Here is a 25,851-nt window from a genome sequence, read left to right as displayed (position 1 = left end):
ATTATTATTATTATTATTATTATTATTATTATTATTATTATTATTATTATTATTATTATTATTATTATTATTATTATTATTATTATTATTATTAGAAATAAAGAGAGAACTATTAATAATAATAATAGTAATAATAATATTAATAGTAGTTTTTTTTATATTTATATACTTTATATATATAAGTAATAGCTTTTTTTGTTAATAAGTATTATGAATTTTAATTTATAAAATAGTTAGTAAAGCTTTTGATAATTATTTTAATGCTATATAAATACTATAATAGATAATTTAGGATTTTTAAAAACTAATTTTTATAAAATGTAAATAATTTAAAAAAAGAAAAGTTTGATTATAAAAAAATAAAAGGTTTTATTTATTTTTATTATTTATGTTTAATAATTTATACTAACTATATTAAGAAAAGTTATCAATTTTAAATATATTTATAACTTATTTTAATAAGTAAATAACCATTAAGTATTTTTATATTCTACAAATATAACTATAAATATTAATTTTACTTATCTATTTAATTTACTTTTTTAAAAACTATTTTAATATATTTTTATATAACAAATTTAAATAGATTTTAAGTATATAATAATAAGAAATGGGTTTCTCAGCAATTTATAATATTTAAAGAGGTGTATTATAATATTTTTAACTTAAGCTATAACTTTATTACTTATTACTTGTTATATAGTATATAGTATTATATAAGCTATATATATAGATATTAACTTATAATATAAACTACTTTTCTAAGTAGTTACTCTTATAATATATCTTTATTCTTGATAACTTATATATTTATAACTTATAAGAATAATCTTAATACTTATAAATACTTTATAAACCTTTTTAAAATAACTAAAAGAGCTTAAAAACTTGAATATTAATAAGTTAAAAAGGATAAGTCTAATATTAAGAGTATAGTTAATAGTTATAAAGCTTTTTATTAAAACTATATAACAAAGTAGAAGATATTATAACTAAATAATAATATAAAAGCTTTAAAGCCTCTATATTTAATAAAACTAATAATATAGACGTTTAAATAATAAAAGAAACTTTAATAGAAGATAAGTATAAATTAAATATAGCGTAAAGAGTAAGTATAGGTTAAAAAAGCCTTAAAAATAGAGGAAACTAATAGAAATAGAAGTAGCTAGAGGAAAATAGTTAATTTAGCTTATTATAATAATTAAACTTTAATAGAGAAGTATAAAAGTAAAAATAATATTTAAGTTTCAACTATAATTATGTAACCTAAAAGTTATTAATAGAAAGTAAGGAGATTAATTTAGCTTTTATAATTAATATTAGTTAAATCTTATAATATAAAGCTAGTAGCTTTTAATATAGTTAGTTATATATAAGTTAATATAATTTTAAAAACTTCTTAAATATATTTAACACGTAAGATAAATATATTAAATAAGTTATTAATTTTTAAATATTAAATAATTATTTGTAAAAAGAATTTTATTATTAATAGAATATATAATAAAAAAATATAATAAAAAAATTAGTAGAAAATAAAGAACAAGTTTCTTATATATAACTTATAGTAAGAAAGTAATTTAAGTTATTAATAAAACTAAGTTATAACTTTTATAAATTATAAATATATAAGTTATTAAAAATAAAAGTGTATTATAAGAGTAATTATTTAGAAAAGTAGTTTATATTATAAGCTAATATCTTCACGCGCGGCTTATATAATACTATGTATCACGTGATAGGTAGTAAGGCTGCAGCTTAGATTGAGGGTATCGCAACATCAGTAGTATATAAATTTTCATCAGCCTCATCTCACTTCAGCTAAAATGACGTTGTCCACAATGCAGCGCTTCATTCGCCGGGGTACTCTGGCTGGATCAGCACAGCTGAGGCCTTTATCGACTCAGAATAGGCTGACGCTGTCCTACGACTTGCATGAGCCAAGCAAAGCAGCCGCTGGGTTGGTTGCCCCTATCATTTTCCTTCATGGCCTCTTTGGGTCCAAGAAGAACAACAGAAGCATCAGCAAGTGAGTCAACCCGCCATGGACGGATTCCGTTTTTCTGACACACTTCCAGAGTACTCGCACGTGATCTTGGAAGACCCGTCTATGCATTGGTAAAGGAACTACTCGCAAGACTTGGCCGCGGTATTGATGATGGTGCCAGGACCTGCGCAACCATGGAGAGTCGCCTCATGACTGGCACCACGACTACGTACACATGGCAGATGATGTCGCGGGTTTCATAGACCAGCATGACCTCCGTCAACCGACCATCATTGGGCACTCGATGTGAGTAAAAGATCACTAGGTTTCAAAGAGATGTCGCGTACTGAGCCATGTCTTCTGAAGGGGTGCTAAGGCTGCCATGACACTTGCGTTGGAATCGCCTGACCTCGTCAAGGACATCGTCGCGGTCGACAATGCGCCGGTGGATGCAGTACTGGAAAGTGGTTTTGGGAAGTATATCCAAGGCATGAGAAGGATCGAATCTGCCAATGTCACCAGGCAGGCAGAGGCGGACCAGATTCTCAAAGAGTATGAAAGTGTAAGACTCTCCGTGCCCAAACGCAGCGCACATTTCATTGACTCGGTGACATAAGTCTCTGCCTATTCGTCAATTCCTGCTTGGCAATCTACGTCGGCCCCAAGCAGGGAAGCCGGAGCAAAAGTTTCGAGTTCCACTGGACATCATTGGTCGTTCTTTGAACCACATGGGGGACTTCCCATACAAAGATCCGAGCAAGGTTCGTTTCGAGAAGCCTGCTCTTTTTGTCCGCGGAACCAAAAGCAAGTATGTACCGGATGATGTTTTGCCCATCATCGGACAATTCTTCCCCAAGTTTCGGTTGGCAGACATCGACGCCGGTCACTGGGTGATATCAGAGAAGCCGGAAGACTTCCGCCAGGGTAAGTTCCCCTTAGTACCGGTCGCGTAGCAAGAACTCACGCATGAGTCGTAGCGGTCGTCGAGTTTCTAAGAGGACCCGAATAGCGGAAGGCGTCATAGAGCGCATGTGCGTGGCAGAGGAGGATAGGGCAGGGTTGTATTCATTCGTAGACAGGCATGGAATAGACAAATATCTAGACACACACTAGGTCCAATTTGACATGCCCCGAATCATGGGATGCAAACTACGTCACCACAAAGACGCTCCTTGTGAACCGAGCTCTCCAGTCACGAGAACCCGCAATGGGCCATGCTTGTTCCAGGAACGAAGTCGCATTGGTGGTACTGCGAGAGTCTGCCCTTGGTCGAAAACGGACTGCAACAAAAAACGTGTCCGTCCATTCCACATACACACATGACGCCTTTTTCTTTTATATCCTCCAGTCGGATCCCGAAACCCAAGTCTTGCAGTCATGATTCGGAAGCGAGGCTGCGCACACCCGGCACAGTGTCTTGAAGAATTGACCATTTACCATTTTGAGGTAACCTAGACCCGCAGCCGCCTTAATGCTACGCCATGTGCAACGACCTAAACAATGCCGAATTTGTTTTCCGGCCGATAGAGCCAGAGTTCCCTGCTGCCGAACCTTCCTCCGTCTAAGTTCTTGCTCCTTAGACTTCTTCAAGAACGCGCTCCTTGAACTCACGCTCAACCTTCTGTCCCTGGTCGTCGGTGCCAGACTCGCCGTGGAGACCCATCAGGGCACCAAGGTCGAACTTAGGCTGCTTGAGGAGCTTGACCTTGCGGATGTGGACCTGAGGACATCGAGTCAGCTCTGAAATTTGCGCGCACCACCACATATGGATCTGAAACGTACGTTCTGGAGGGGGTAGATGCCCTGGGTGGACTTCTCAATCTCACGGCCGATAACCTCGGGGATGAGCTTGGAGGTAAGCTGGGTGAGGGTGCAGGTGGAAGCCTCACGCTGGATGATCTCGGTCATCTTGCGGCGAATGGCACGGATTTGCGAAGAAGCAGCGTATGTCGTCTTCTTGATCTGGTTGGGGCGGCGCTTGGTGAAAGCGATGGCGAAGAGTCTGAGGAGGTAGTCGTCGGTGGTCTTGACAGTGACGTTGGCCTCAATGAGGGTCTGCCACTTGCGGACGAGGGAGCGGAGCTTATCGGAGGTGAAGTCGAGGCCGTGGAAGTTGGTCAGGCAGTTCTTGCCCTGGACCTCGTCGACGCGGAGCTTAACCTTGCGGAAAGCGTGGTCCTCGTCCTTCTGGAGATCCGCCAGAGAGACCTCCAAGATACGGCCCTTGAGGGCATCGTTGGCGTTCTTCAGACCGGTGGTTCTGTTGACCAGGGTCTTGCCGACACTGCAGAAGGAGTCAGCAATCCGCTTGCGAAGTCATCTCCAACCCTGTCTGCGCCCCCTCCATCGACCTCTTCTCGATCGTGTCCTCCGAGTTCGCTGTCGGTCTTCTGTCGCTGCGGGCTATCCGGTTGTTGGAACATCGGGCTGGCAGAACTCACTCTCTGACGTTGAAGGGGGCCGGGGCCTGTCGCGGTATTGTCAGCTACATGTCGCCGAAATTGTGGCTGCGCCGACCCTTACCTTGATCTGGTACCAATCCTTGCGGGAGAAGGGGTCCACGGTCTTCTTCTTGAGACCCTTCTTGCCCTTGGACAATCTCTTGTTCCTAGAGAAAGCAGAATGGTTAGCAACTGACGGCGAGAATGCGTACGGCAGCGACACTCGACGGCGCGCGCATCGTTATTTGTCTGCAGGAGTGATGTCGCTTACTTTCCAACAGCCATTTTGGGCGGCTGCTATTTGTCTGGCGGATGAACGTTGAGTAGTTGAAAGATTGGAGGGGTGGTGTTTTCGCTGGTGATAAAATTGAGAGCGCAGGTTGTGTGGCCGAAATTCTTAGCGAGTGTGCCCCGTTCGAATTATGTAATCCAGGCGGCCTGCAACCCCGGGACAGCACTGTGCTTGCCCCTGCCCCAAAGTCAGCACCAAGAGACACCATACTGGATGAGACCACGCACGGTCCTTCCCGCACTGTAATCACGTGATGCACAAAATCATGAAAAAAATTTGTTCAGTCAGCCCCAAAGACCCACTCCCGGTACAGAGAAAGTACCTACCTACCTTGCGGGGACAGTGCCTCCTTCGGTAGGTAGGTACGTAGTGTGGTGTGGGTGAATGTCACAGCTCAGCCAGGTGTGGCTGCGGCCGCATGAAGAGTGTGGCTGGACGTGGACGATCGGTCGATTGGGCGCCTCCGCGTTGAGCACAACGTTCAGATGAACATGGTACAATTTGCCTATCACGATCCAACTTCACAATGAAGAATCTCGACTCCCACAATGGCGCCAACAGAAGGCATTGATTATCTGACGCCATCCTTCACCTGGGTATCCAGCAGAAAAGTACAATTCTCAAGGCTTCCGCAATTATTTGCTAGCCGCCATCCATCCATCCCTCTTGCAGAAGGTGTGATGCCCATGATCCCTCCTTCACTCTACCCAAGTGGTGTTGTCCGTCCTGTTATGACCGGTGAAGTTGACCTATGGTGTTTCTGTCCTTACTTCCCCACCCAGACCATACAACCACCTAAGAGGAGCCCCGGTGGCGATTGTCATCTCGCCATCATTCACCTCGTGCCCGTCTTCGTTGCGCATTCGCCGATGCAGCATAAAACCACGATAAAACCCCCTACCTTGTCTTCAGGCTCGTTTTCTTCGGTCGAGAAGACAGTTCGCCATTGACATGTAACCACCCTCCGAGGCCATGACATTCCTCGCTAGGTCGTACGGCTCATGCAGAATCGTGGACAGCCCGTAGGGCCCCGTCATCATCGTCATCATATGCCTTTCGTGAGGCATCCAGAAACGTCTCATTCCTGGGACGGGCGGACATTTTTTAACTCTGCCTGCCGTTGTCGCCTTCTTCATCGAGTTGCTCAAACATCTTCCTCTTTGCCGTCACTGCGCCGCTCTCCGTCCCAGGCATCGAAATTGGGAAAGCTGAAATAGCCGTTCGAATCTGGACAACGCATGTCGTCAGCAAAGTTAACTCGTTGCTGTCCAACGTCCTGGGACTTCACGGACAAGGATGGTGCTCCCTGTGACCCTGTAAGCGGTTGGCGGACGCCACGGTCACGTCCTCGGCGCTCAACGATGCCATGGGAGGTGCCGCACCCGACGTGGGTGAGTACTCGGGGGCTGGACCGGAATATACTGCGACGCGATTGAGCAACTCGGTAGCTCTCTGAGTTGACTGCGGACTTGATATGGCACCACGACTGGCATTCGACGTTGTTGTGATGGAAGGCTCAGTTGCACTGGCTCGTAGTAGCCTCGGTCGGCGTCGACGATCTGCTCGAGGCGATGATTCCCTTCTCCTCATGTTGTCATCGTCTCGCAAATCCCGGGCGACGGCCGCCATAGTTGCCAGGTGGATTGTCGTATGATTGAATGGATAAAGAAGGATGCTACCCCAGCTAGGCGTGAATGCTCACGGTTGATTGATCGGTTTTAGCAAAACTACAGTAAGCATGAGCCGGATGGAAATCATGTTTGCCTTTGACCCCATCCTCACGCGGATATCATGCACATTATCAACAGCCATCAAGCCCGGCTACCTGGCGGGAGCATCGGTCCACGAGGGGCCGAGCCTGGTCGATGGTTTTCCGCTGACGGGCTAAGCGTGCATTCATTGGGCCACATGGCCGGTGCCTGATGGGACCGGCTCCCAACTATGTGTCTAGAGTTGTATGGGTCGGTGAGCGTCTGTTTGGGCACTTACACGCAAAGGCCATGCATGGCCGGCATCACACATGCAGCTACTGTGGGGTGGCTAACCGTTTGGCTGACCAGTTCCCGCCATTTCCCGCCCATTCCCGGGAAGTCGAGTCCAATCCCGGCTGAACACCGCCATTGCACCGCACCGGTCAACGACATGGAACTGGAGAAGCTGGGAGCGGTACATGCGTCGCTGCTCCTTGGCAAGTCTTTTCATACACAATTAACCCCACACACACACACACACACACACGCACACGCACACATACACATACACATACAGCACATGCGGATCGGGCCAGGCCAGGCCTAGTTTCCTCACGCGCGTTGGTGGTGCGACGACCATGTTACGTGGTTGTAGTGACGTCTCGTGTCAATTAGCTCACCGGGAGATATCTAACCCAATGGCGTCCGTTACTATATATGGGGCCTTCCCGTCCCTAAACCGCCAGCTTGCCAGTACATGCGACGATGCCGCAGCAACATTCCTACCCGACTTCCGCTGCACCCCTCTTCTTCATGCCGCCGACACAACCAGGGGAAAGGGAATGATTTATCACCCGCAGGTCCAACATTTACTCGCCCCATCCATCCGGAGACCGGCGATGATGCGGTAGTTACATGGGGAGGGTCAATAACACAGCTGGTCTTTGCTCAGCATTGAGGCACCTTTGTTTCCACGCTGCTCCCTTACTCGTTCAACGCACCACCGGCCCAAGTTTCTGGATGTGGTGCCTAGTGGTTTCTGGATGTGGTGCCTAGTGGTCAATACTGCGGGCATGTCAGCGGTCGATGAATTGTCTCCAACCTGGGGGAACATACTCTTCCCAGAGCCGACCCTGCACAGCCCTCAGCTCTTCTTCCGTCATACGCTTTCCAGCGGTGAAGTACCCTAGACTCTGATGTCAGCACTCAGAATGGTTCGCAGTTTACTTGTGTTGGCTTGCCTGCGGTGATTTTCGCGTCTATCTCGACTCGGGAATCTGCCGGTATCAATTCCTCTGGGAGTTCTACCCGCTCATGGATGGGAATCCTGCAGATACTGTCAGCGCAATCCCATCGACGTTTCTGGACGTGAAACTCATCGCTCACCCTTGTCCCACGATGGCGTCGTGCTTCATGCTGTTGGAAATGACCTGTTAGCGGTACGACGGCTTCGCTGGGAGAAGCCTCTACTCACTTGCTCATGCTGAGCATGCGATCGATCTTGCGGATTCCAAGCCAGTGGAGGATATCCGGCATCAGGGCTTGGAAACGCATGTCCTTGACACCTGCAATGTTCTCGGTTCTCTTGAAGTAGTCTGAAGCCCGGTCTTCACCCCGCTTACGAGCGTTGTACACGACTGTGTTCCCCGTCAGCATCTATCTTACAAACGTTCTGCGACAGGTCGGCAGCTGCGCTTAGTTCAATCAGGCACGGGCGCGCAACTCAGGGTACACTCACGGTACTATAGCTCTGTGTCAGCTTTGTTCACATTGAATGAAGGCACGCTAGTTACTCACCTTGGTGACTTCACCGAGAGCTCTGCCTTCTTTCCTGAAGTATATCACAACGCCGCTACCACCATTCTGCGCTTCCTTGACCGCCTCTTCAATGCCAAAGATGAGATAAGGACGACAGGTGCAGATGTCAGATCCAAAGACATCACTGCCGTTGCACTAGGGTACTGTAAGCGGGGAAGTCATTGCCGGAGTCCATGTTGCAAACCTCATCGTGGATGCGCAATGCCAACCGCACCGACTCGTCTGACATCTTGGCGGGATCACCGAAACAGTACACAGTCAGCCCACCTATCCGGGTCAATAGGTCAGCTCGAAGTCGAAATCTGCTTCAGACCTGCTCACCGATGGGGGGAAGGAAAACTTTGATGTCTCCGCGGGTGATCAACTGACAATTCAGTCAGCCAAGAGCCCGATTTCTGATGAGCCCACGTTACTTACCTCAGGGTAGCTACCCCCAGTGTGCTCGAACAATGATCGCCTCAAGGCCCCCTCGTCTAGAGGCTAAGTTAGATACTCAATGGTCATTGAGATGGAACTATGACGAACCGATGCCAAATCTCTCGGCAACCCCAGGCAGATACCACACCTAGGTCAATGTTAGCTGCGTCATTTTCGGTCTTAGTGGCGTCGACATACAGGCTCAACGGCAAACTTGGTCACAGCAAGCTCTCCGAGGTTGTTAATACAGACCTTGCCGTCAGGAACGCTAACATCCCAGGTCAGTCAAAGCAAGTTCCATTTCTTGCGTCAAGAAAACTCACAGCCTTCCCGTCCTGACGCTTTCTTCCAGCTCCGGCAGCTGCAGACGTTAGCACATCGATATCATATGCACGTGTGATCGCGAACCTTCATGTGTGCCTTAGTGATGGCGATAGTCGGGCGGATATCAACTTCAACCTCGTATTAGTGCGTGACTGTCTGTGCAGACGATGTTCTCGAGGTTCTCGTACCATTGTCTCTTTCAATCGTATCTTTGAAGAGCCACGGCGCCAAATGTCCCCAAGGATCCATCGCCACAATCTTCTGAGGGTCTCCCCACTGAGGAAAGGGTCCAATTTTGGCAGCCGGCTCCGTGTTGGTGAAATCGGGTCTGGAATGTGAGCCTTTTGCGAAACGTGCGTGATCCAACAGGGTCTTACCTATGCTCCAGGTTAAGCTGTTTGCTAGCAACAGCCAAAGCATAGTAAATTGAATACGACCCGCCACTGGCAAGAGCTGTGTTAGATACGAAGCATTTGCTGTTCTGCCTGCTGTACTGTATTCTCAGAGGCGTCAGGTATGTTTGACTTACTGAGCTAAATTCAATAGGTCAGTCCCTACAAAATCAGAAGCTCACCCAAGCACAAACGGTACTCACCTCCGATGGCTACGGTAATGAAACCTGATTAGCCGCAACTGCGTGAATAGTATAATGTGGTGTCAAAGATACGAACCGTTACGTCTTCCAATGGTGGATGAAGATCGGGAAACGACAACTGGACCTCGGCGATGAGGCTCTCCCTCGCCCCAAATCAGGGGCAGAGGCTTGATGCCAATCTGCTTTGGGTATGTTCTGTGTGTTACTTTAGTAGGGGAGCTGGGATGACTTCGAATGCCGCTAGCGGATGGGAGGAAATGAACGGATCAGGAAAAACGGTTCTGCAACGTGGACATACGTTAAGATGATACGGGATGTGAGGCCGGATCGCTGGCTTGGAGACGAAGGAACTGCCGGGGCCTGGAGGGTCAGATCGGATGACTGCTGGTCCGAGCCACCGGCAGCATCGGAGGTGCGGAGTGCTTCGGGGGCTACGCCGATAGCCGGGCTCGGGGCAAGTGCGGCGGCGACATTGGCATCACCAGACAGCTGATGGTATCGCTGGGTCAATGAATCGACGGCAGCCACAAGGTCCGACTGGGTTTGCTGGATGGAGCGCAGGGAGCCGAGCACCTGGGCCAAGACCTCCTCGGGGGGGCTTCCAGTGCTCATCACTGCCTAAGTTTGAAGATGAGGTTCACGGCACAATACAGGTCGGAAGTGAAAGCAGCTGGGGCTTGACGTGGTCAGTAGCAGGTGGGTGGTGATGCGAGGGTTACAGGAGGGAGGCCACAAGGATTGTGAAGCTGGCGAAAAAAGAGGGCGAGGAGGCGGTAGAAAAGAGGATGAAAGGAAGAAAGGAGGAGGATAGGGACAAAACCCGCGAAAGTAAGACAAGATGAAGCAAGTCTGGGGCCAGGGGTAAGTTCAGACGGCGGAGTTTAGACGACAAGTAGTTGCCGGAAGCTGGGAGGTTGGAGCCTCTTAAGAAGGACGAGACAAGACGGTGACCACCGATGGCTGGTCCACAGTCGTCTAGGGTGGCAGTTCAACAGATGACTAAATCGGATGAAGAGAGGATTAACTATGTAGCAAACAGATGTAAGGGATGGCAGAATGCGAGGGGCTAAGGCGTTACTGCGATACGCATCTGAATCTAAGGTGACCCTAGGTACCTCGAGCATAGGATCACTGCCTGAGCGAGGCCTTGTGACCTCTCGGAAGGCGCCGCGCATGCACCTCGACCTCCCGCTACTGGTGGTGCAGTACAGACGCGATTGGAACTTGCACATGCACCTCCTGGCTTTCCTTCTGGGGCTTGAGCGTGCGGCCATCATCTTACTTCATGCACTTCGCAGGTCCCAGGCTCAGGCTTCGGCCTCTTTTGAGTACCTCCAAAGGCTGTGCATGCCCGTATCCAGCTCTCACTTACCCATAGCAGGATAATGTAGCTGGCTGACAAATGATGTCGTACCCAACATGCCTTACGACGTGGTCAATCGCACGGCTGGGAGCACCAGTGTCTATCTTAGGATGGAATGGTTGACAACAGATGCGGGGCCGTCCGTACCTCATGTAACGTGGAGGAAGAGATAGGTAGGATATGTGTTAGGTATGCGGCGGCTAGCGCCAAAGATAAGGGTGCACCCGACGAGATCCCCGGCAGGTGCCTTCAGATGTCTAGTGGGCTGTCTCTGCCCCTGCGTTTCCCCGCAGTAGCGGGCGTGGAGCTGACCTAACCTTGGGTACCTAGCACCCTCCCTAGGTAGGTAGACACACCAACGGCTATCTGTCTTCGATACTACAATTAATAGGTATATACGAATAGATGGATAGCAGATCTGCGGATGAGACTGGCTACCCTACCTAGTGAATGAGATCAAGATATACAATCAACACGCCTTCCGCAGTATGTGGTGTGAACTGCTACCTGCTGCCGGACTCCGACCTCCGAGGCTAACTGGACCTTGTTTTCGGCTGGGCGCCGCGGGGCTCAATGAGGGCCATTACGCCACCCCCCCCCAATCAAAGATGTGAACTCAACACCTACACTACCTGCGTTGTAGTACGAGGGAAATGCCAAGGGCATCTTCTTTACGCTTCCAATCCTCCAAGGATGCTGAGCAGCCTACTCAGACTGTAGGCTTGCTCAAGGCTTTGTGCCGTTGGGTAGGTAACTGGTTCGATCTAGGTAGAGACGTAGACTACCTTAGGTAGATACCTAGGTAGGCATCGTGATGAAATGTCACTTGCCTTAATAAGCCTGGCAGCACCAGCACCAGCCAGCGCCCATGCAGCTGCCTCTGGCTTTCCTCGAGGTAAGGTTCCTACGTTACGTAAAACGGGTACACCGGCTACTTATTAGGTAAGCTGCTTTCAGTTCATCGTCCCCTGCCGTGGATACCCCGCTTCCCCGATAAGCCACGGGGTTGATTCTTTCTGCCGTGTGATAAGAGCTTTCAAGCTGACCGCAATTGCTAAAACGGGTCCACTACGTCTGCCCGCCTTGCGCCGCGCATCCTTCGAAATCCTAGCATTGATCGCGTTCACACGCTGCACCTCCGTCCTCGCATGCCACCCTTCCCCAAGACCCTGCTTTGCTGCTGATCGCTGTTCCGTCTGGCAACCGCGCAGCTCTCATTTTTCACCGCCTCCTCCGTCAGGCTTATAGCACATCCAACGACTGTCATCCAACGCGCTGGGCGCGCTCTTATTGGCCATACAAGACTTTCGGCACCATGGGAAAGCGCAAGAGTTCGTCGAAGCCTCAGGGCCCCAAGAAGGTTCGTCCACATGGCCTTGAATGCGAATTGCCAAATGCTGACCCCCAAACACAGAAGGATCCCCTCCCAACCAAATTCACATGTCTTTTCTGCAACCACGAGGACTCCGTAGCTGTTAAGCTGGATAAGAAGGCGGGTGTCGGTTCGCTGGACTGCAGAGTGTGCGGTCAGATGTTTCAATGCAGCATCAACTGTAAGCTCTCTTGTTCAAACATGTCTCTCGCTCGCTTGTGCTAAATCATATTCAGACCTCTCGGCTGCCGTCGATGTATACGGTGAATGGGTAGACGCCGCAGGTGGGCCCCCCCTTGTTGGAGAGCAGATTCACAAGTACGATGGTCGTTATTGACACACGAATAGATGCGGTTGCCAAAGAAGCACCAGCCGGTGGAAGTGGCCTGAACAAGACTTCTGGTACCCGGCGCGCACCTCCGAGCCGACCGGTGAACGACGACGACGATGATGACAGAAGATACGGAGGCGAGGGCATTGATGCAGATGACGATGATTACTAGAGGAGGCAAAGATACCGTGAGACACGCGTTGAGTGTCGCATACCATCCACACCTTCAGCCCAGGCACACCCATACTGACTACGGTCTGGAGGGCTATTGGTTAGAGCGGCCCAGAGCATCGAAGCTCCGAAGACGCACGATAACCCTGTTTGTCCGAACCGCGCACCTTTAGACGGTGTAAAAGCGGTCGCCGAAGTCGCCAAGGCCGGGAATGATGTAGCTGTGATAGCGAGTTAGCAATCGCAATGATGGCATCGTGAGATACACAGGTACCGACTTTTTTTCATCCAAACCCTGTAAAGAATAATGTTAGATGCCAGTACCTAAGGACATAGAATGTAGGGCAATGGGCATCTTACCTGGTCCACGAATGCAGTGACCACTCTGAGCTTTGGGAATTTTGATGTGAAGTTCTTAATGCCTTCAGGACTCGCGATCAGATTAAGGAAAAGGATCCGGTCTTCTGGGACACCTCTAGCTTTGAGAACCTGAACAGCCATGATGGCCGATCCACCTGTTTAGCGTGGACGTTATTAGCGATTCCACGCGCTCATGATGATACGATTGAGTAAAAGTGCGGGATTGCTCAAGTATTGAACATCGAAGTCTCCTTCATACGTACCTGTGGCAAACATGGGGTCCAGCAACAAAACCCAGCGCTGGGCAATGTCTTCCGGAAGCTTGTCGTAGAACAGTTTCGGCTGAGCCGTCTCCTCATCTCGTTGAATCAGGATCTTGCCAATTCTTACGGACCTACAACAGTCCCGCAAGCCTTGCTCCATGGCCTCGCCAGCACGCATGATGGACACGCCACAGATCTTGCCCTGAAACATGAGACCCGAGTAGGTCCGGCCGACAGGCGTCGTCACATCATGTTCAACTGTGGGCAAGTGATTTAAGCCCTCCTCAACCAGCAGTCGAATTATGCGATTGGAGTAGAAAATGAAGTCACCACGCTCGGTGTTCTTATCCCGAATGATACTACAAGAAGTGTTAATAGGTGGTTCGTGAAACTTGGGCAAACCTGTCTGGTGGGGGGCCCTATGCGCCTCGCCTAATCACAGCGGCGTTCAGCTAGATTATCGGGCAAGACATTCGACTCACGTTAGAAGTGCAATTAGCTGAGGTGTCTGGGGGAGGATGATGACATTGTCCAAGTTCATCTCAGTTGAGACGGTCGCCGAAGGCTTTTGGCTCTCGGAGCGATACAACGGTCCGACGCACTGGGTCGGGCCACTGACGCCGGTGACCTTCGAATCTTGGCTGGCCATTTCGAAAAGCAGCTGTCGCTGGGTTGGTTTGACCTTATTTTCCTTTTTTTTGGTTAAAAGAAAAAAAAAAAAGGGCAGGCAGGAAAGCGATGATTGCTGAGCCAGGTGACCAGGCAAAAATGGGTGAATGAGGGGTTGATGGGTATGGTTGGGAGTTCGTCCAAAGCTTGGACGGTTCGATTTAGAGACGTGAGCTAAAGCCAGTCTCTAATCAAGGAGCTGCAATCGTCTGCTAGACTGGAATGCGAACTGCAGAGCCCCGACGTAATATTGGCACGGAAGCCGAAAGAGTTGGAATGAGAAGTGTCACGAGACACAATGGAGCTCGCCGTCCGCCGCCGCCAGAATTCTGCTGAGAGGCGCTCAGCTTAGGGTAAAGAGGCGGAAACAGACTTACAGGGACACTAACGCAACGCGAATTGCGGATACCTTAATGCAGGGCCGGGGAGGGGCAGTCAAGGGATCAATCACTGCCAGTTCTCGCCTTGGGTTTTTAGGTAAGGTGATAAACGAGGCACTGTGAAGAGATAAGGGACGTGGGGTTGTTGGATGGATCAAGCAGTTAAGTACCATTTTCGTTTCCCAAGCACCGCGTTATCGGGCTGTTTTTCTTTATATGCCTATCTGTACAAAGGTACATGCCCTTCCTGTCTCTTTAGATATTACCCTCTTCTTTCTGTCTTCCTCTATCTCTTTTGCTTCTTATTTTCACCTGTGTAAACGAGACACTCATCATGTAGGGAACTCGAGAACACTATGGAGCATGATGTACATACTTCTTATTAAGTGGTCGCAGCTTCAGTAATTAACTTAATGGATATCGCACAACCGGGGCATTGATGCAGTGGATGCAAATGGCAGAGGAGAAGGCGGTACGTACCCTCATCGGTAAGGTGCCATGCGCCTGCGCAAGGCGTAGAAGGTCAGACCAGGAGAGAAAAGCATCTGCCGTCCCCCTTGCGCGCGATCTGTGATCAAGGAACAAAACAGTAAAAGGTAACCTTGCTTTCGAAAACAACTGTGTCTCTTGCAAGGTGCCAAAATAACTGCAGAACCTCGCCACCAATCACCAACTGTCGCGATCAATCACTTCCATCGCACCGCTATCGCCATCACCTTTAGCCGCAGGCGCGCTCTTGAGTGTTCCTTTCCCAAGGCCCCGGCTAGACATATTCGCGCCTCTTCACGCCTCGACCGTTCTACCACAACGTGCCCTGTAGCATCTGTTGTGCATTTCAGAGCACTTGACGCCGGCTTTGCTTTTCCTTCGGCTCAGAGCTCTTCGCCAGCTACGATTCACACTAGCTTGCGTTTGACGGCGCATTATTTTGACAGCAGCCGACCGCGAAAGCACGATACCCACGCCCGTTCGAACTTGAGTCGCCGTCGCACCAATCGGCAGTTAACCTTCCCCTCCATTCCTACTCCTCTGCCGCCCTCTCTCTCCTGCATGGAGCGTGTTGCTCACCAAAAGGTGCAACGGGATTGTTAGCCCTTCCATAACGCGTCGCAGCGTCGCATACTCTTTGTTGGTATAGATTTCCACACAATATGGCTACTCAAGATGGGCCCAGCGTTCCTCGGAAGAAGACCACGACTTACGGCAAGACCTCGCGCAAACGACCTATACACGCGTTTCTTGAACTGTCGAATAGCTCGCAACGTGCCAGCAGTGATGGAAAAGACACCCCCACGCAGCGTATTCCCACAGACCCGAACCGAGACCCCTATGATATGTCCGATGACGAGCCTACGCACCTGCCACCATCCCTCTCTCGACGCGCCGCAACGCAGTTGGACCAGTTAACCAACATAACTCCGGATGCTCCCGCAAACTTCAAGAAGAGGAAAGTACCAACAGCCGTTACTACCAAGGCCGACCGCAGGCCCGGTAGTCAACCCGTTCCGCATGCTGCGCAATCAACACTGCCCTCTCATCCACGCCGTATCAAGTCGCCTTTCGACCCGAGAAGCGCAACATCCCTCCCCCTCGCGAAGCATGAATCGAAGCCGTCATCGTCTAAGCCTGCGCCTAAGGCGAGATCCATACCCATACCGGGACCTACGCCGAACCTTGAGCCAGAGAAGTCTGTACGTCACCAGCAGGGTGAGGCGTCTCTTCTCGATGCTCAGGCCGCAGTCGAAAGCAACATCCGGCAGAAGAGCGAAGTTAGTTCGCAGATACGGCACAAAACACCAGCGCGCTCCCCTCTGATAGAACCCAGATTCATACTGGCGGCTTCGATGGCAGTCGAGTCTTCTATCCCAAAGCAGAAACGCCTAAACGTGGCAAGGCGCGTACGCTTGATCGACCAACTGGCAGCACAGAATGATGAAGATAGTTCTGACTGCGAGTCTGACGCGTCTGATATGACGGAGGGGGGCATTGCAGAGATAGCCAAGAGCCAAAGTTCGCTTTCTACGCCGATGAGGCCCACAGACGCAGCGATGACACCAAGGCCGTCGACGCGACCAAAACCGCTTTCGAGTCAAAGAAAATTCCGGTCGACGTACGGAGAGCAGAGGACACTCAAGGCAGATGAGTCCGGCGGAGACGGTCTTGGAAGCCAAATGAGTCTGGGTATTGATAGTCAGCTTGACGTGTCGCCTCCTCCAATGTCTAAGCTGGCTTCATTCTCCTTTGAGGATGAGGAAATGGAGGAGGTTCCGTCATCCAAAGGCGGCGGCATTATTGACATCCATGCTCTCAGGCAGGCCGGTGCCAATCATCGGTTCGCAGACAGTATGGCTGATCTCCTGGATAGAGTAGGAACTCCTCAGCCGCCAAAGTCGCAGTCTTCTCGCTCAAGACGTACGGCGCTACTAGAGCTGGCCACCAACCTCCGGGACAAGACGTTCGTACGCCAATTCCGAGACCAAGGTGCCAAGGATGCCTTATTCCGGGCAATTGGTACTGAGGAGGATGTTATCAGTGGATTTATCCTCTTGTCCGTCCTTCTGGTGCTCTTCACGTCATATTCGGTTCCTCATCTAGTTCCACAGCTCCAGTCTGAAGGCATCGCGCAACTGGCGTCTACGATGTTTGACGAGGACGAGGACATCATTAGCCTTGCTAGTCAGCGGAAGTCAAATCTCTCCAAGAACGGGCAAGGTTCTTTGGCCATGCTGCGATTGACTTTGGAAAGGTTGGAGGTTTGGAAAGGCTCGCCCCCGAGGAACTTGTCGCCAAGAATATTGGCTCTCAAAGTCCTGTCCTTGTTATGCAAAGACAATGATGGTCTGGCTACGAGGGCCATCATCGCAAGCTTGACGGATCGTTTGTTTGGGTTTGTCAAGAAAGGCTGGGAACACAGTCGTGCTCAGGGAATGGGAACTACCGAAGGTGGGATCGCGCTGTCCCTTTTGGAGGGGTGCTCGATTATGGCCATGCAGTCCGAGGCTGGCCCCCAATGGACCAAACGCTACTTGCCCATCCTCGCAGACATCCTCACGGCAGCCATGTCTCGGCCAATGGCAGAGTTCGGTGAATTCGAGTCCACAACGCTGAAACTAGCTCTGAACACAACGAACAACAACCCGACCGCAGCTGGCGCATTTAGCAGGGGTGAACTCTTTCGAGAGCTGGCTGCCACCAGTCTCGCAGCGTTTGAGTTGCTAGAGCAGTCCATCCGCAACGGGGCCTTTTCTAAAGATATTTACGAGATTCTCATGCTAATGCTTGGGGTCATGATTAATACCTCTGAGCATTGCCCCTCGACCCGCCAGTCCGTTGATGCTTGGCAAGGTGATGATGGATCACCCCTGGAAAAGCTAATGGAGGTTTATCTAGATAACCGAGAATCAGCTGTCATGGTGAGTTAACTGCCCAATGAAGACTAAGGGTTCAATGAGACTGACAATAAAATAATAGGCCGACTCTGTGGAAAAGACATCAGTGGCCGTAGCCCATGGCTATTTGGCCGTTCTTCTGGGCTACCTTTGTCTGGGATCTCAGGTTCGGCGACGGTTGGAAGAGAAAAGCCAAGGGAGGGGCATCAAGTATCTACTTGATTCGATCCAAGAGTTTATGGCCTTGCACGCAAAGGTTGACACAGACGAGCTGACGACGAGCCTACAAAACCTAGTCAACGAGCTGAGGCAGAAGGGCAGGGTACCCGCATGACAAACTCGACCGCGTGGCACTCGTTACGACGACATGAGGGGGCATATAGTACCCGGCATTTTACAAGACGATGAGATGACTTACATTATATGAATGTCCACTGACACCTGCGTACCACGTCCCCGAAGATAGGTGACAGCTAATGACACTGGCCCTGTTCGCGTGGGTGGCCTATTTGTTTTTTTGGGCCAAATGTTTCTATCTGAGCTTTGCTCATCTGGGAGACCTTGCTGTCCCGTAGAGGAGGTTAAGAATGCGGAGAGGTCGGGCTTCTCACGCGAACTGATAGTAGGAGGGATTTCCGGTTGAAATCTGCTTGCTACCTAGCTAGCTAGGCACAGGTTATGTAACATCTGCTGTTATCGTGTATGAGTATGGAAGTCGACCAGAAAATTTTCGACTTTGGATTTGGATGCATTGGAAATAATACTCTAATGCGTCCAAAAAAGCAATGGGAAGTGAAAGCCCCGAGAATAGGCCAAATGCGAGCGGGAACTCCTCTCTAACCGACTGGTGAGGCCGTCTTACCTAAGGCAGCTGGCTTCTTTCATCTTGGGCCCGCAGGGAAGCCTTACCTTAGGTAGGTTAGGTAAGGTAGGTAGGTACCTTACACTCACCGACCCCACAATACGCAGCCCGGGGGTGTGTGACAGTGGCCGGCAGCCCAATGCAGCTGCTTGGGCGTGCTGCTCATTCCACCAAGGTCCCTGCCGACACCTCTAATTTAGTGGGACATGGTCATTTGTTAGTGGGAGGGTCTGTCACCGGGTACGGGGAGTTTGGCACATGTATGGTCCCCGCGACTGCAAGAGGTATCTATCGCCTTCACACACCTCTCACATCTGCAACTCCATCCCGATACCGCCTTATCCCCCACCAAAGCGCCCCGTTGAACCTCAACTGGTGCATCGCCCGTCTTCCGTATGTGATTGAAACCAGTCACCTTCCTATTCTTTGACACCCACTGATCATCATTCAAGCCAAATTCGCACGAGAAGCCGAGCCGAAATACGCTCGTTTGAGTACCAGATAAATGCCAGCGCCAAAGAACAGGAAGGTGGCCATTGTTGGCAGTCGGTCCGTCGGTAGGTCAAACAGTCGCTGCTTTCCTAAAGTCGAACTGGGTTGGGGCCTCGCTGCTTTTGTTGTGACTGTGGTTTGCGTCGAGATGAACCATCCGACAGTCTATGACGTCCTTTTTGCTGATGGCGGATCACCCGACGCATAGGCAAATCTTCGCTTGCCGTTCAGTTTGTCGACGGCCATTTTGTTGACAGCTACTATCCGACCATCGAGAATACCTTTAGCAAAACCATACGTTATAAGGGGCAGGAGTTTGCTACAGAGATAGTTGACACTGCTGGCCAAGTACGTCGCCGGCCAACACACCCCTCGCGTTACCGACAACTCGATCGATACGGGGCAAACGCGGTCGAAATGTAGACTGCCGCTGACAGCCAGTTCTACTAGGATGAATACAGCATTCTGAACTCGAAGCACTTCATTGGCATCCACGGGTATATGCTAGTGTACTCCGTCTCTTCGTTGCCATCATTTGAGATGGTGCAGGTTATTCGAGAGAAGATATTGAACCACCTGGTACGTCTGGAGTCCTTGATCCTCTGGGAAAGCGAGCAAAGCTAACGATCCGACTGGTCGCTTCCAGGGCACTGAGTCGGTGCCGATTGTCATCGTCGGCAACAAGAGCGATCTGCGTCCCGAGCAACGCCAGGTCAGCGCCGAAGAGGGAAAGAAGCTATCCGAAAGGATCCAGTGTGGATGGACCGAGGCGAGCGCGCGTTATAACGAGAACGTCTCCAAGGCGTTTGAAATACTGATCGCACAGATCGAGAAGGCACAAAATCCAAACGAGGCCGCGGAAGGCGGCAAATGCACACTCATGTAACGATTCATAGATTATCTGTAACAATACCAACGACGTTCTTGTTTTCCTCCAGCGGACGTGCCCAATTGTAAGCGTTGTTGCTGTTGAAATGAACCAGCGACTCGAACCAGTTGGGCATAGGCATGCAGATGTCTCATGGCTTTCGCCATATGCAACCCTCCAAAAAAACCAAGGTTCAATCTCCCGCGCCGGCTAGATATGGCATGATGTTCCTTTTTGACTTCCTACGAACTCACTGCAAAATGATGCGAAGACCATGCACTTTCTTGGTAAAGTCAGCATAATTACATGCATGTGTGACATACCTTGAACTGGTGAATCTGGACAGGTTTGGCTCTATGATAAGATAAGGTAGTGGCTGCATGATACACTGCCTAATCGGCAGAGAGTTGCAGCTTGAGCCGGCCTGCATAACCGCTCCTCAGACTGGGCACATCACTTCATGCTCTAACGCCGATGGGGCTGACCCCTAACTGGTTCTACGTTTCTGGGAAGCCTCTATGCGAACCCTGCGTAAGGTAGGAACTTCCTCCCAATGCCTGGGCGACATCCAATAATCAGAGACCTTTAGACCTCTTCCACTAACCCCTTTCCTTTCGCGTCGTGTTAGAGAAGCCAACTGAGTTGTTGCCCCCGTCTCGACGGCGAGTTTCCGAAGATATTGCTGCGCGCCACACTGGTGAACTTGCGGCACATTTCAACGATTTATCTTCCTTTCAAAACCACGTGTTCTTGCGCGCCCAGGACTCAGGCGACTTCGAGTACTCTTGGACGTCACGACTTAGCCACCTCTCTTTGTGTCTTCTTCCACCGTGAGCGAGTTCTTTGCAGTTACTTTTGCAAAGGCAATGCACAGTACTGATTCAATCTAAGACAATCATCGAGCCAAGCTCAATTGCTTGGAGAAACATTAAGTCGATAAACCTGGCCTCGTTTCTTCGATTCTCCTTCGACCCCTTCATCTCATTGTTAGTTGCATCAAATTCGCTTCACCGAAGTTCTGAACCAATCTTATTCGCCTCACCGAAGTTCTGAATTCGACAGCATGACGAACACCATGATCTGTCCCTTCTGCGGAATCGCCGGCGGCGGTGAATATGAGATGCTGACGGTGTGTCCACGAACCAGATGCGAGTCACTGAAACTTGACACTGATCGGCTTCCCAGCATATGGAATCTTTTCATCCAGAAGAAGACCAGGCCTCATCATCACAGGCAGCTCAGGAGCAGTATGCTGAGTGCCCCATCGAAGGATGCGGCGAAGTGCTCTCTATAGCTGAGATGGACTACCACGTTGACCTCCACGTCGAAGAACAGCGGCAAGGGGTCGGCGATCCGTCTGAGAACCAGACGGCCGACGGTACCGCGAGCTCCAGAATGACCACCGAAGTCGGGGCCGTGAGCAGCAGCAGTCATGCTGGTAGCGGATCTGCAGGTGACACGCAGAGGGCTGTCATCCAGCAATGGGGCCAGCTCTTGTCAATGCCCCAGCCCAAAGAAAAAGTCGCGACAGGGGACAAGCGTTTGGGAGTATGTCCGCTTAGAGGACGTGTCGGTGTCCTCACATATGCTGACAGGTACCAGAAAGCCGAGCTGGGCAAATACGCGCATGAACAAACCATGCCTGACTGGCTGGTTTCGCTACTTCATAAAGGCGGGGAGGTAACAAGCGACGGTTCGTACATCTTTCAGGCCGTGATGGACCGCAGACTAAGTTTCAGGGGTGATCAACGTTCTCGAACAGCTTCTTCGGCAGAGCAGGTCTACAGAATATGCGTATCTCTGCCACCCCGCCGTGCAACACGTGTCTAAGCTGAAGAAAGAAGGTAGTCAAACCCCACTTCCCTCCGTCCCGGCACATATTGACATAAGGCGAGGTGGTTTCTGCGGCTATCGCAACATACAGATGATGGTTTCTTACATCAACGGTGCGAACGCCTACGGCAGAGATCAGTTCAGGGGACGTTTGCCCACCATATTCGAGATACAAGAGTACATCGAAAATGCGTGGGATATGGGCATTAACGCCCAAGGCCGCGTTGAAACGGGGGGTATCAAGGGCACTCGTAAATATATTGGAACGCCGGAGGTGAGACTTTCCTTTTCGAGGAATGCATACATCGACTAAGTGCAAATTACAGGCTCAAGCGCTCTTTGTCAGCCTTCAGATACCGTGAGTCTGCAGACTTGAAATCTCTTCTCAGCACGCCGTTGACAGGACCGTAGGTGCACTGCTCAGGGGTTCAAAGATGCGGAGCCAGGGAGATCCGAAGCCAAGTTGATGTATGCTGTTGAGCAGTACTTCAAGCATGGAATGCAAAGCCCACCCGCCAAAGTTACATGCACGGAGCTTCCGCCCATATATTTCCAGCATGCCGGTACATAGAAGTGCTCTATCAGACCTGTCGACACTAACTGTTTGCAGGGCACTCGTTGACAATCGTGGGTTTCGAGAGACAAAAGAATGGCCCTTCGAATCTGCTGGTTTTCGACCCCATGTTCCGCGATGCGCCTGCACTCGCCCGACTCATAGGCCAGACTTTCAAGCATAGGTCTGCCGATGAATCGCTAAAGCCCTATCGTCGCGGTTCGAAATACCTTCGCCGATATCGCGAGTTCGAAATTCTCAGGTAAGCGACCACAAGCGTGATGCGTACACTATCGCCCCAAGTTGACACTGCGTCGCAGACTCGACGGGTCGCAGCTCAGCCCTCCACAGAGCAGCAGATAGCGATCCCGCGAACTTCATGTCATGTGGAGAGACAAGCGCCAATTGCCCCTCGACGCGCTACTAAGAGACTTAGTCTGCCTTCTGGGCAAACCACTCCTGCAGCTTCTTGAGCGCGAGGCCGCGGTGAGAGATCCTATTCTTCGCGGTCTTATCCATCTCGGCGTAGCTGCGTTCATTTACTAAGAGGTTTCTTGGAGACGAGGACCAGAGTGGGACTTACGTTTGACCATCGTACTCGAAGATAGCGTCCCAGCCTCAACCTCGTCAGAATCAAATGAGACCGAAGCCTTTACAACTACTCACCGAAATCCGTGGGACCCCGGGGTGGCACAATCTTGCCCTGCATGTAGCATGAGCCTTTGAGCGCAAACGGCGTTCTGATGATCATCGTCCACTTCTTACCCTGGTGCGACCTTGAAAAAGGACTGGCTCATGGCCAGGGCCAGGAGAATAAGCAAAAGTACAGACAGCGTCGGCAGACTTATCCGAGTAAGCGGCAAGGAGGTTGTTCAAACCTTGATGCCCAATAGACTGCATAAACCACTTGCTGGAAACCATCAGTGTCTCGCAGCGGTGCCCAAAAAAAAAAAAAAACCGACAGGCAGGGAAGATAGAGAGCCGAAGGGTGGACAAGTAGTCGCGCACACCTACATGTAGGGACCAGGGAGGTCGTTGAGAGCCTTGAAACAAAGACATGTGTCCTCGACTAGAACAGGACCCTGAACCTGTTGAGGTAAAATTCAGCGTTTAGTAAAACCGTATCGCTCACAAGCATCTCACCGTGTCTGCAGCCTTACGGCACTTCGCGATCGTGACCTCTTCAACAGTGCCTTGGACTTCATCCAAATCTATCGCTTGACTTTGCACGACGATGGCCGGTTCGAGGATGGCCTTGACCTCGCGCAACTTATTGGCGTTGCCAGTGATAAAGTTAACAACCGGTGGCGTCGCCATGGTGAGAACCGTGTGCGTACGATACAGCCGCGATTTGGACGAGACTTGTGGGGAGGAGAAGGGAGCAGTAGAGGAAGCCAACTGTTCTTGCAGTGACAACTCTTAATTTTCGCTTCGACTGGATATGTTTCACAGCCCAAGGTGCGTAAGATGCTCTGGGTTGCAGGTGGTTCTGTGAAGACCGGGGCGAATTTCCATACTATGCTTTATCGGGGCGATGCACGTCTTGGTGCATATTGCGGCTATCTACAGGCCAGCTAAATGGCAATTCGGGAGGAGGCAATCTAGCACAACAGACACAAGGCGTCCCGGGCTAGCAGCTTTAAGATTGCGGTTCTCCATTTTCCATCCCTCAGGAGTGCGTTTTCATAATATCGACTCGTAAGCCGGAGCGAAACTTCGCGCGTATGACGACTCACTGGCATACCAGTCTCCAGCTCAAAGTAAAGCTTGCCGGCTCGTCGACATTGTCCAAATCAAGTCCGACCGAAATCAGTGAGATGGACTTGAGCCTTGTTCTAGAACAATAACTTTCTTCATGGAGAATGGTCCTTCTTCCACTGCTCTAACCACTCCTCAACCCGTGAGACGTTGGTCTCCATCTCATCGGAGGTGTTGCTTGTGAGCTCAACCACGATCTCCTCGTCGAAAGCATCCCTCGCTTCCTGCAAAAGAACTTCCATGATCTCCGAATCAAGATTCTCCTGCAGCTTTGCCTCGGGGTATTTTCTATGTCGCAATCCGGTAAGCCGAAGCCCGTTGTTATCGCCGTCGCCCACGCCAAAGTGGAATACTCGCAGAGAAAATGCACAGCGGATATTTGATGGTTCTTGTTTCTTACCTCGCTGTCAAACGATCATAGAGTGTAGTCGAGTCCACGCGAAGGACCACCACAAGGTCGATCCAGCTCTTGGGAAAGAGGTCACAGGCGTGCCAATCGATGATATACCCACCATTCGCAACCTCAGCCTCGATGGCGTCCAGCAGCTATATAATGTATCGTTAGCTTAGTCTATCAGGAAGGTTTCAGTCTAGGTTTTCGAATCGGGAATTGGAAGAGGGTCTAAGAGTGAAAAGCAACCTAGGGAGAGAAAGGGCGAGGGAGTGAGAAAAGGCGGGAGCAGGGGTGTAGAATGCTAACCTTATCCTCGTCAACGATCCAACTTTGAAATTCATCATCCCAACCCTCACGACATTCTCGGTCCTTGACAACCTGATTCACGGAGAGATGTGTCAGGCCTGACCTCCTTGCGAGCTCTTCACAATGGGTTGTCTTGCCAACACCCGGTGTGCCAGTGATAATAATGTTGGGTGAAGCCCTCATTTTGACTTGCTTATCGGTTCCTTCAAACAAAAAGGGTTGCAAATTATAAAGCAGCACAGAAAGGAAGCCGACTTTGCATGTGATAGTCAGTGAGACCCAACATTGATATGTGGATGAGTGGCCGACGAAGGAGAAAAAGATGGTGGGGTGCTACTTCGTCTATTGCATTAAAGGGCAGAGAGGGACAGTTCCACATGCATCTATACGATAGGGCTTCGGAATTTTTCAGTATCACGTGATGATAACAATCGTTAATCATGAAAGATCGACGGAGATCGGGTCATATCCCCGTCCTACCTTTATCTTACACTAATCCTCACTCAACAATGCTAATAAGGTGTAGGAAGCGACATACTGTGTGTAGACTGCGTCTATAGGGCAAGTAGTCGAAACCCCATTCTCATACTTGTCGTGGTCCTAGTGTGACTGTATCTACCTTTGTATGAGTGTAAATACACGTGTTTCCCGATTCAATCAATTGGCGATATCCTTAGCACACGACGCCAGAAAAACTGCTTCTTCTACATTACCCATGCAAAATCTGCCGCTGTAAATACCCAGCTCTAGTTCATAACACGGAGGTAAAGGCATTTCGCCGCCCACACCAGGTCATCACACACTTGACAGCTTCATTATGCCAGTGCCCGACTCGGACCAGACGGCAGCGAGCGACGCCCCGCCATCAGCGGCTGGCTTTCTCGCCCGCTGCCTCCCCCCCTAAAAACACAAGGCGACT

The 25,851-nt window shown here is 50.1% G+C and overlaps 11 protein-coding genes across 11 annotated transcripts; 5 read left to right on the top strand and 6 right to left on the bottom strand.

Annotated features, from left to right (window-relative positions):
• Positions 1-2,718: 2,718 nt before the first annotated feature.
• Positions 2,719-2,943, top strand: IMO32 (Abhydrolase domain-containing protein imo32; the record flags this gene model as incomplete). The annotated part of the gene is given in 2 exon segments (XM_053173370.1): positions 2,719-2,914; positions 2,930-2,943. 2 exon segments carry the CDS (start codon positions 2,719-2,721, stop codon positions 2,941-2,943), a joined length of 210 nt encoding a protein of 69 aa, XP_053043076.1.
• Positions 2,944-3,566: 623 nt separating this feature from the next.
• On the bottom strand, positions 3,567-4,716 carry RPS1 (ribosomal 40S subunit protein S1B; the record flags this gene model as incomplete). The annotated part of the gene is made up of 5 exons (XM_053173369.1): positions 3,567-3,710; positions 3,773-4,274; positions 4,432-4,457; positions 4,514-4,598; positions 4,703-4,716. The coding sequence occupies 5 exons, from the start codon at positions 4,714-4,716 to the stop codon at positions 3,567-3,569; spliced, it is 771 nt and encodes a 256-aa protein (XP_053043075.1).
• A 3,168-nt stretch (positions 4,717-7,884) lies between these two features.
• URC1 (putative GTP cyclohydrolase) lies at positions 7,885-8,461 on the bottom strand (the record flags this gene model as incomplete). Its single annotated transcript, XM_053173368.1, has 4 exons — positions 7,885-8,031; positions 8,153-8,164; positions 8,212-8,367; positions 8,417-8,461. The coding sequence occupies 4 exons, from the start codon at positions 8,459-8,461 to the stop codon at positions 7,885-7,887; spliced, it is 360 nt and encodes a 119-aa protein (XP_053043074.1).
• Positions 8,462-9,114: 653 nt separating this feature from the next.
• COL26b_000397 (uncharacterized protein) lies at positions 9,115-10,180 on the bottom strand (the record flags this gene model as incomplete). The annotated part of the gene is made up of 4 exons (XM_053173367.1): positions 9,115-9,301; positions 9,351-9,426; positions 9,645-9,763; positions 9,867-10,180. 4 exons carry the CDS (start codon positions 10,178-10,180, stop codon positions 9,115-9,117), a joined length of 696 nt encoding a protein of 231 aa, XP_053043073.1.
• A 2,066-nt stretch (positions 10,181-12,246) lies between these two features.
• COL26b_000396 (uncharacterized protein) lies at positions 12,247-12,806 on the top strand (the record flags this gene model as incomplete). The annotated part of the gene is made up of 4 exons (XM_053173366.1): positions 12,247-12,291; positions 12,346-12,484; positions 12,540-12,629; positions 12,652-12,806. The coding sequence occupies 4 exons, from the start codon at positions 12,247-12,249 to the stop codon at positions 12,804-12,806; spliced, it is 429 nt and encodes a 142-aa protein (XP_053043072.1).
• Positions 12,807-12,974: 168 nt separating this feature from the next.
• FUR1 (UPRTase) lies at positions 12,975-14,077 on the bottom strand (the record flags this gene model as incomplete). Its single annotated transcript, XM_053173365.1, has 5 exons — positions 12,975-13,026; positions 13,084-13,100; positions 13,166-13,320; positions 13,429-13,787; positions 13,911-14,077. The coding sequence occupies 5 exons, from the start codon at positions 14,075-14,077 to the stop codon at positions 12,975-12,977; spliced, it is 750 nt and encodes a 249-aa protein (XP_053043071.1).
• Positions 14,078-15,628: 1,551 nt separating this feature from the next.
• COL26b_000394 (uncharacterized protein) lies at positions 15,629-17,899 on the top strand (the record flags this gene model as incomplete). Its single annotated transcript, XM_053173364.1, is given in 4 exon segments — positions 15,629-16,246; positions 16,303-16,375; positions 16,481-16,587; positions 16,601-17,899. The coding sequence occupies 4 exon segments, from the start codon at positions 15,629-15,631 to the stop codon at positions 17,897-17,899; spliced, it is 2,097 nt and encodes a 698-aa protein (XP_053043070.1).
• Positions 17,900-19,760: 1,861 nt separating this feature from the next.
• Positions 19,761-20,106, top strand: COL26b_000393 (uncharacterized protein; the record flags this gene model as incomplete). Its single annotated transcript, XM_053173363.1, has 2 exons — positions 19,761-19,799; positions 19,867-20,106. 2 exons carry the CDS (start codon positions 19,761-19,763, stop codon positions 20,104-20,106), a joined length of 279 nt encoding a protein of 92 aa, XP_053043069.1.
• Positions 20,107-21,151: 1,045 nt separating this feature from the next.
• On the top strand, positions 21,152-22,234 carry COL26b_000392 (uncharacterized protein; the record flags this gene model as incomplete). Its single annotated transcript, XM_053173362.1, has 3 exons — positions 21,152-21,217; positions 21,274-21,882; positions 22,013-22,234. 3 exons carry the CDS (start codon positions 21,152-21,154, stop codon positions 22,232-22,234), a joined length of 897 nt encoding a protein of 298 aa, XP_053043068.1.
• Positions 22,235-23,484: 1,250 nt separating this feature from the next.
• Positions 23,485-23,791, bottom strand: COL26b_000391 (uncharacterized protein; the record flags this gene model as incomplete). Its single annotated transcript, XM_053173361.1, has 2 exons — positions 23,485-23,562; positions 23,618-23,791. 2 exons carry the CDS (start codon positions 23,789-23,791, stop codon positions 23,485-23,487), a joined length of 252 nt encoding a protein of 83 aa, XP_053043067.1.
• A 536-nt stretch (positions 23,792-24,327) lies between these two features.
• COL26b_000390 (uncharacterized protein) lies at positions 24,328-25,115 on the bottom strand (the record flags this gene model as incomplete). The annotated part of the gene is made up of 3 exons (XM_053173360.1): positions 24,328-24,520; positions 24,633-24,778; positions 24,933-25,115. 3 exons carry the CDS (start codon positions 25,113-25,115, stop codon positions 24,328-24,330), a joined length of 522 nt encoding a protein of 173 aa, XP_053043066.1.
• Positions 25,116-25,851: the final 736 nt, after the last annotated feature.

This window comes from Colletotrichum chrysophilum, assembly GCF_026319265.1.
Source record: "Colletotrichum chrysophilum strain AFK26 chromosome Unknown scaffold_1, whole genome shotgun sequence".
Classification (NCBI taxonomy): domain Eukaryota; kingdom Fungi; phylum Ascomycota; class Sordariomycetes; order Glomerellales; family Glomerellaceae; genus Colletotrichum; species Colletotrichum chrysophilum.
Note: the sequence above shows the minus strand (reverse complement) of the source record. Positions and strands in the feature narration are given on the sequence as shown.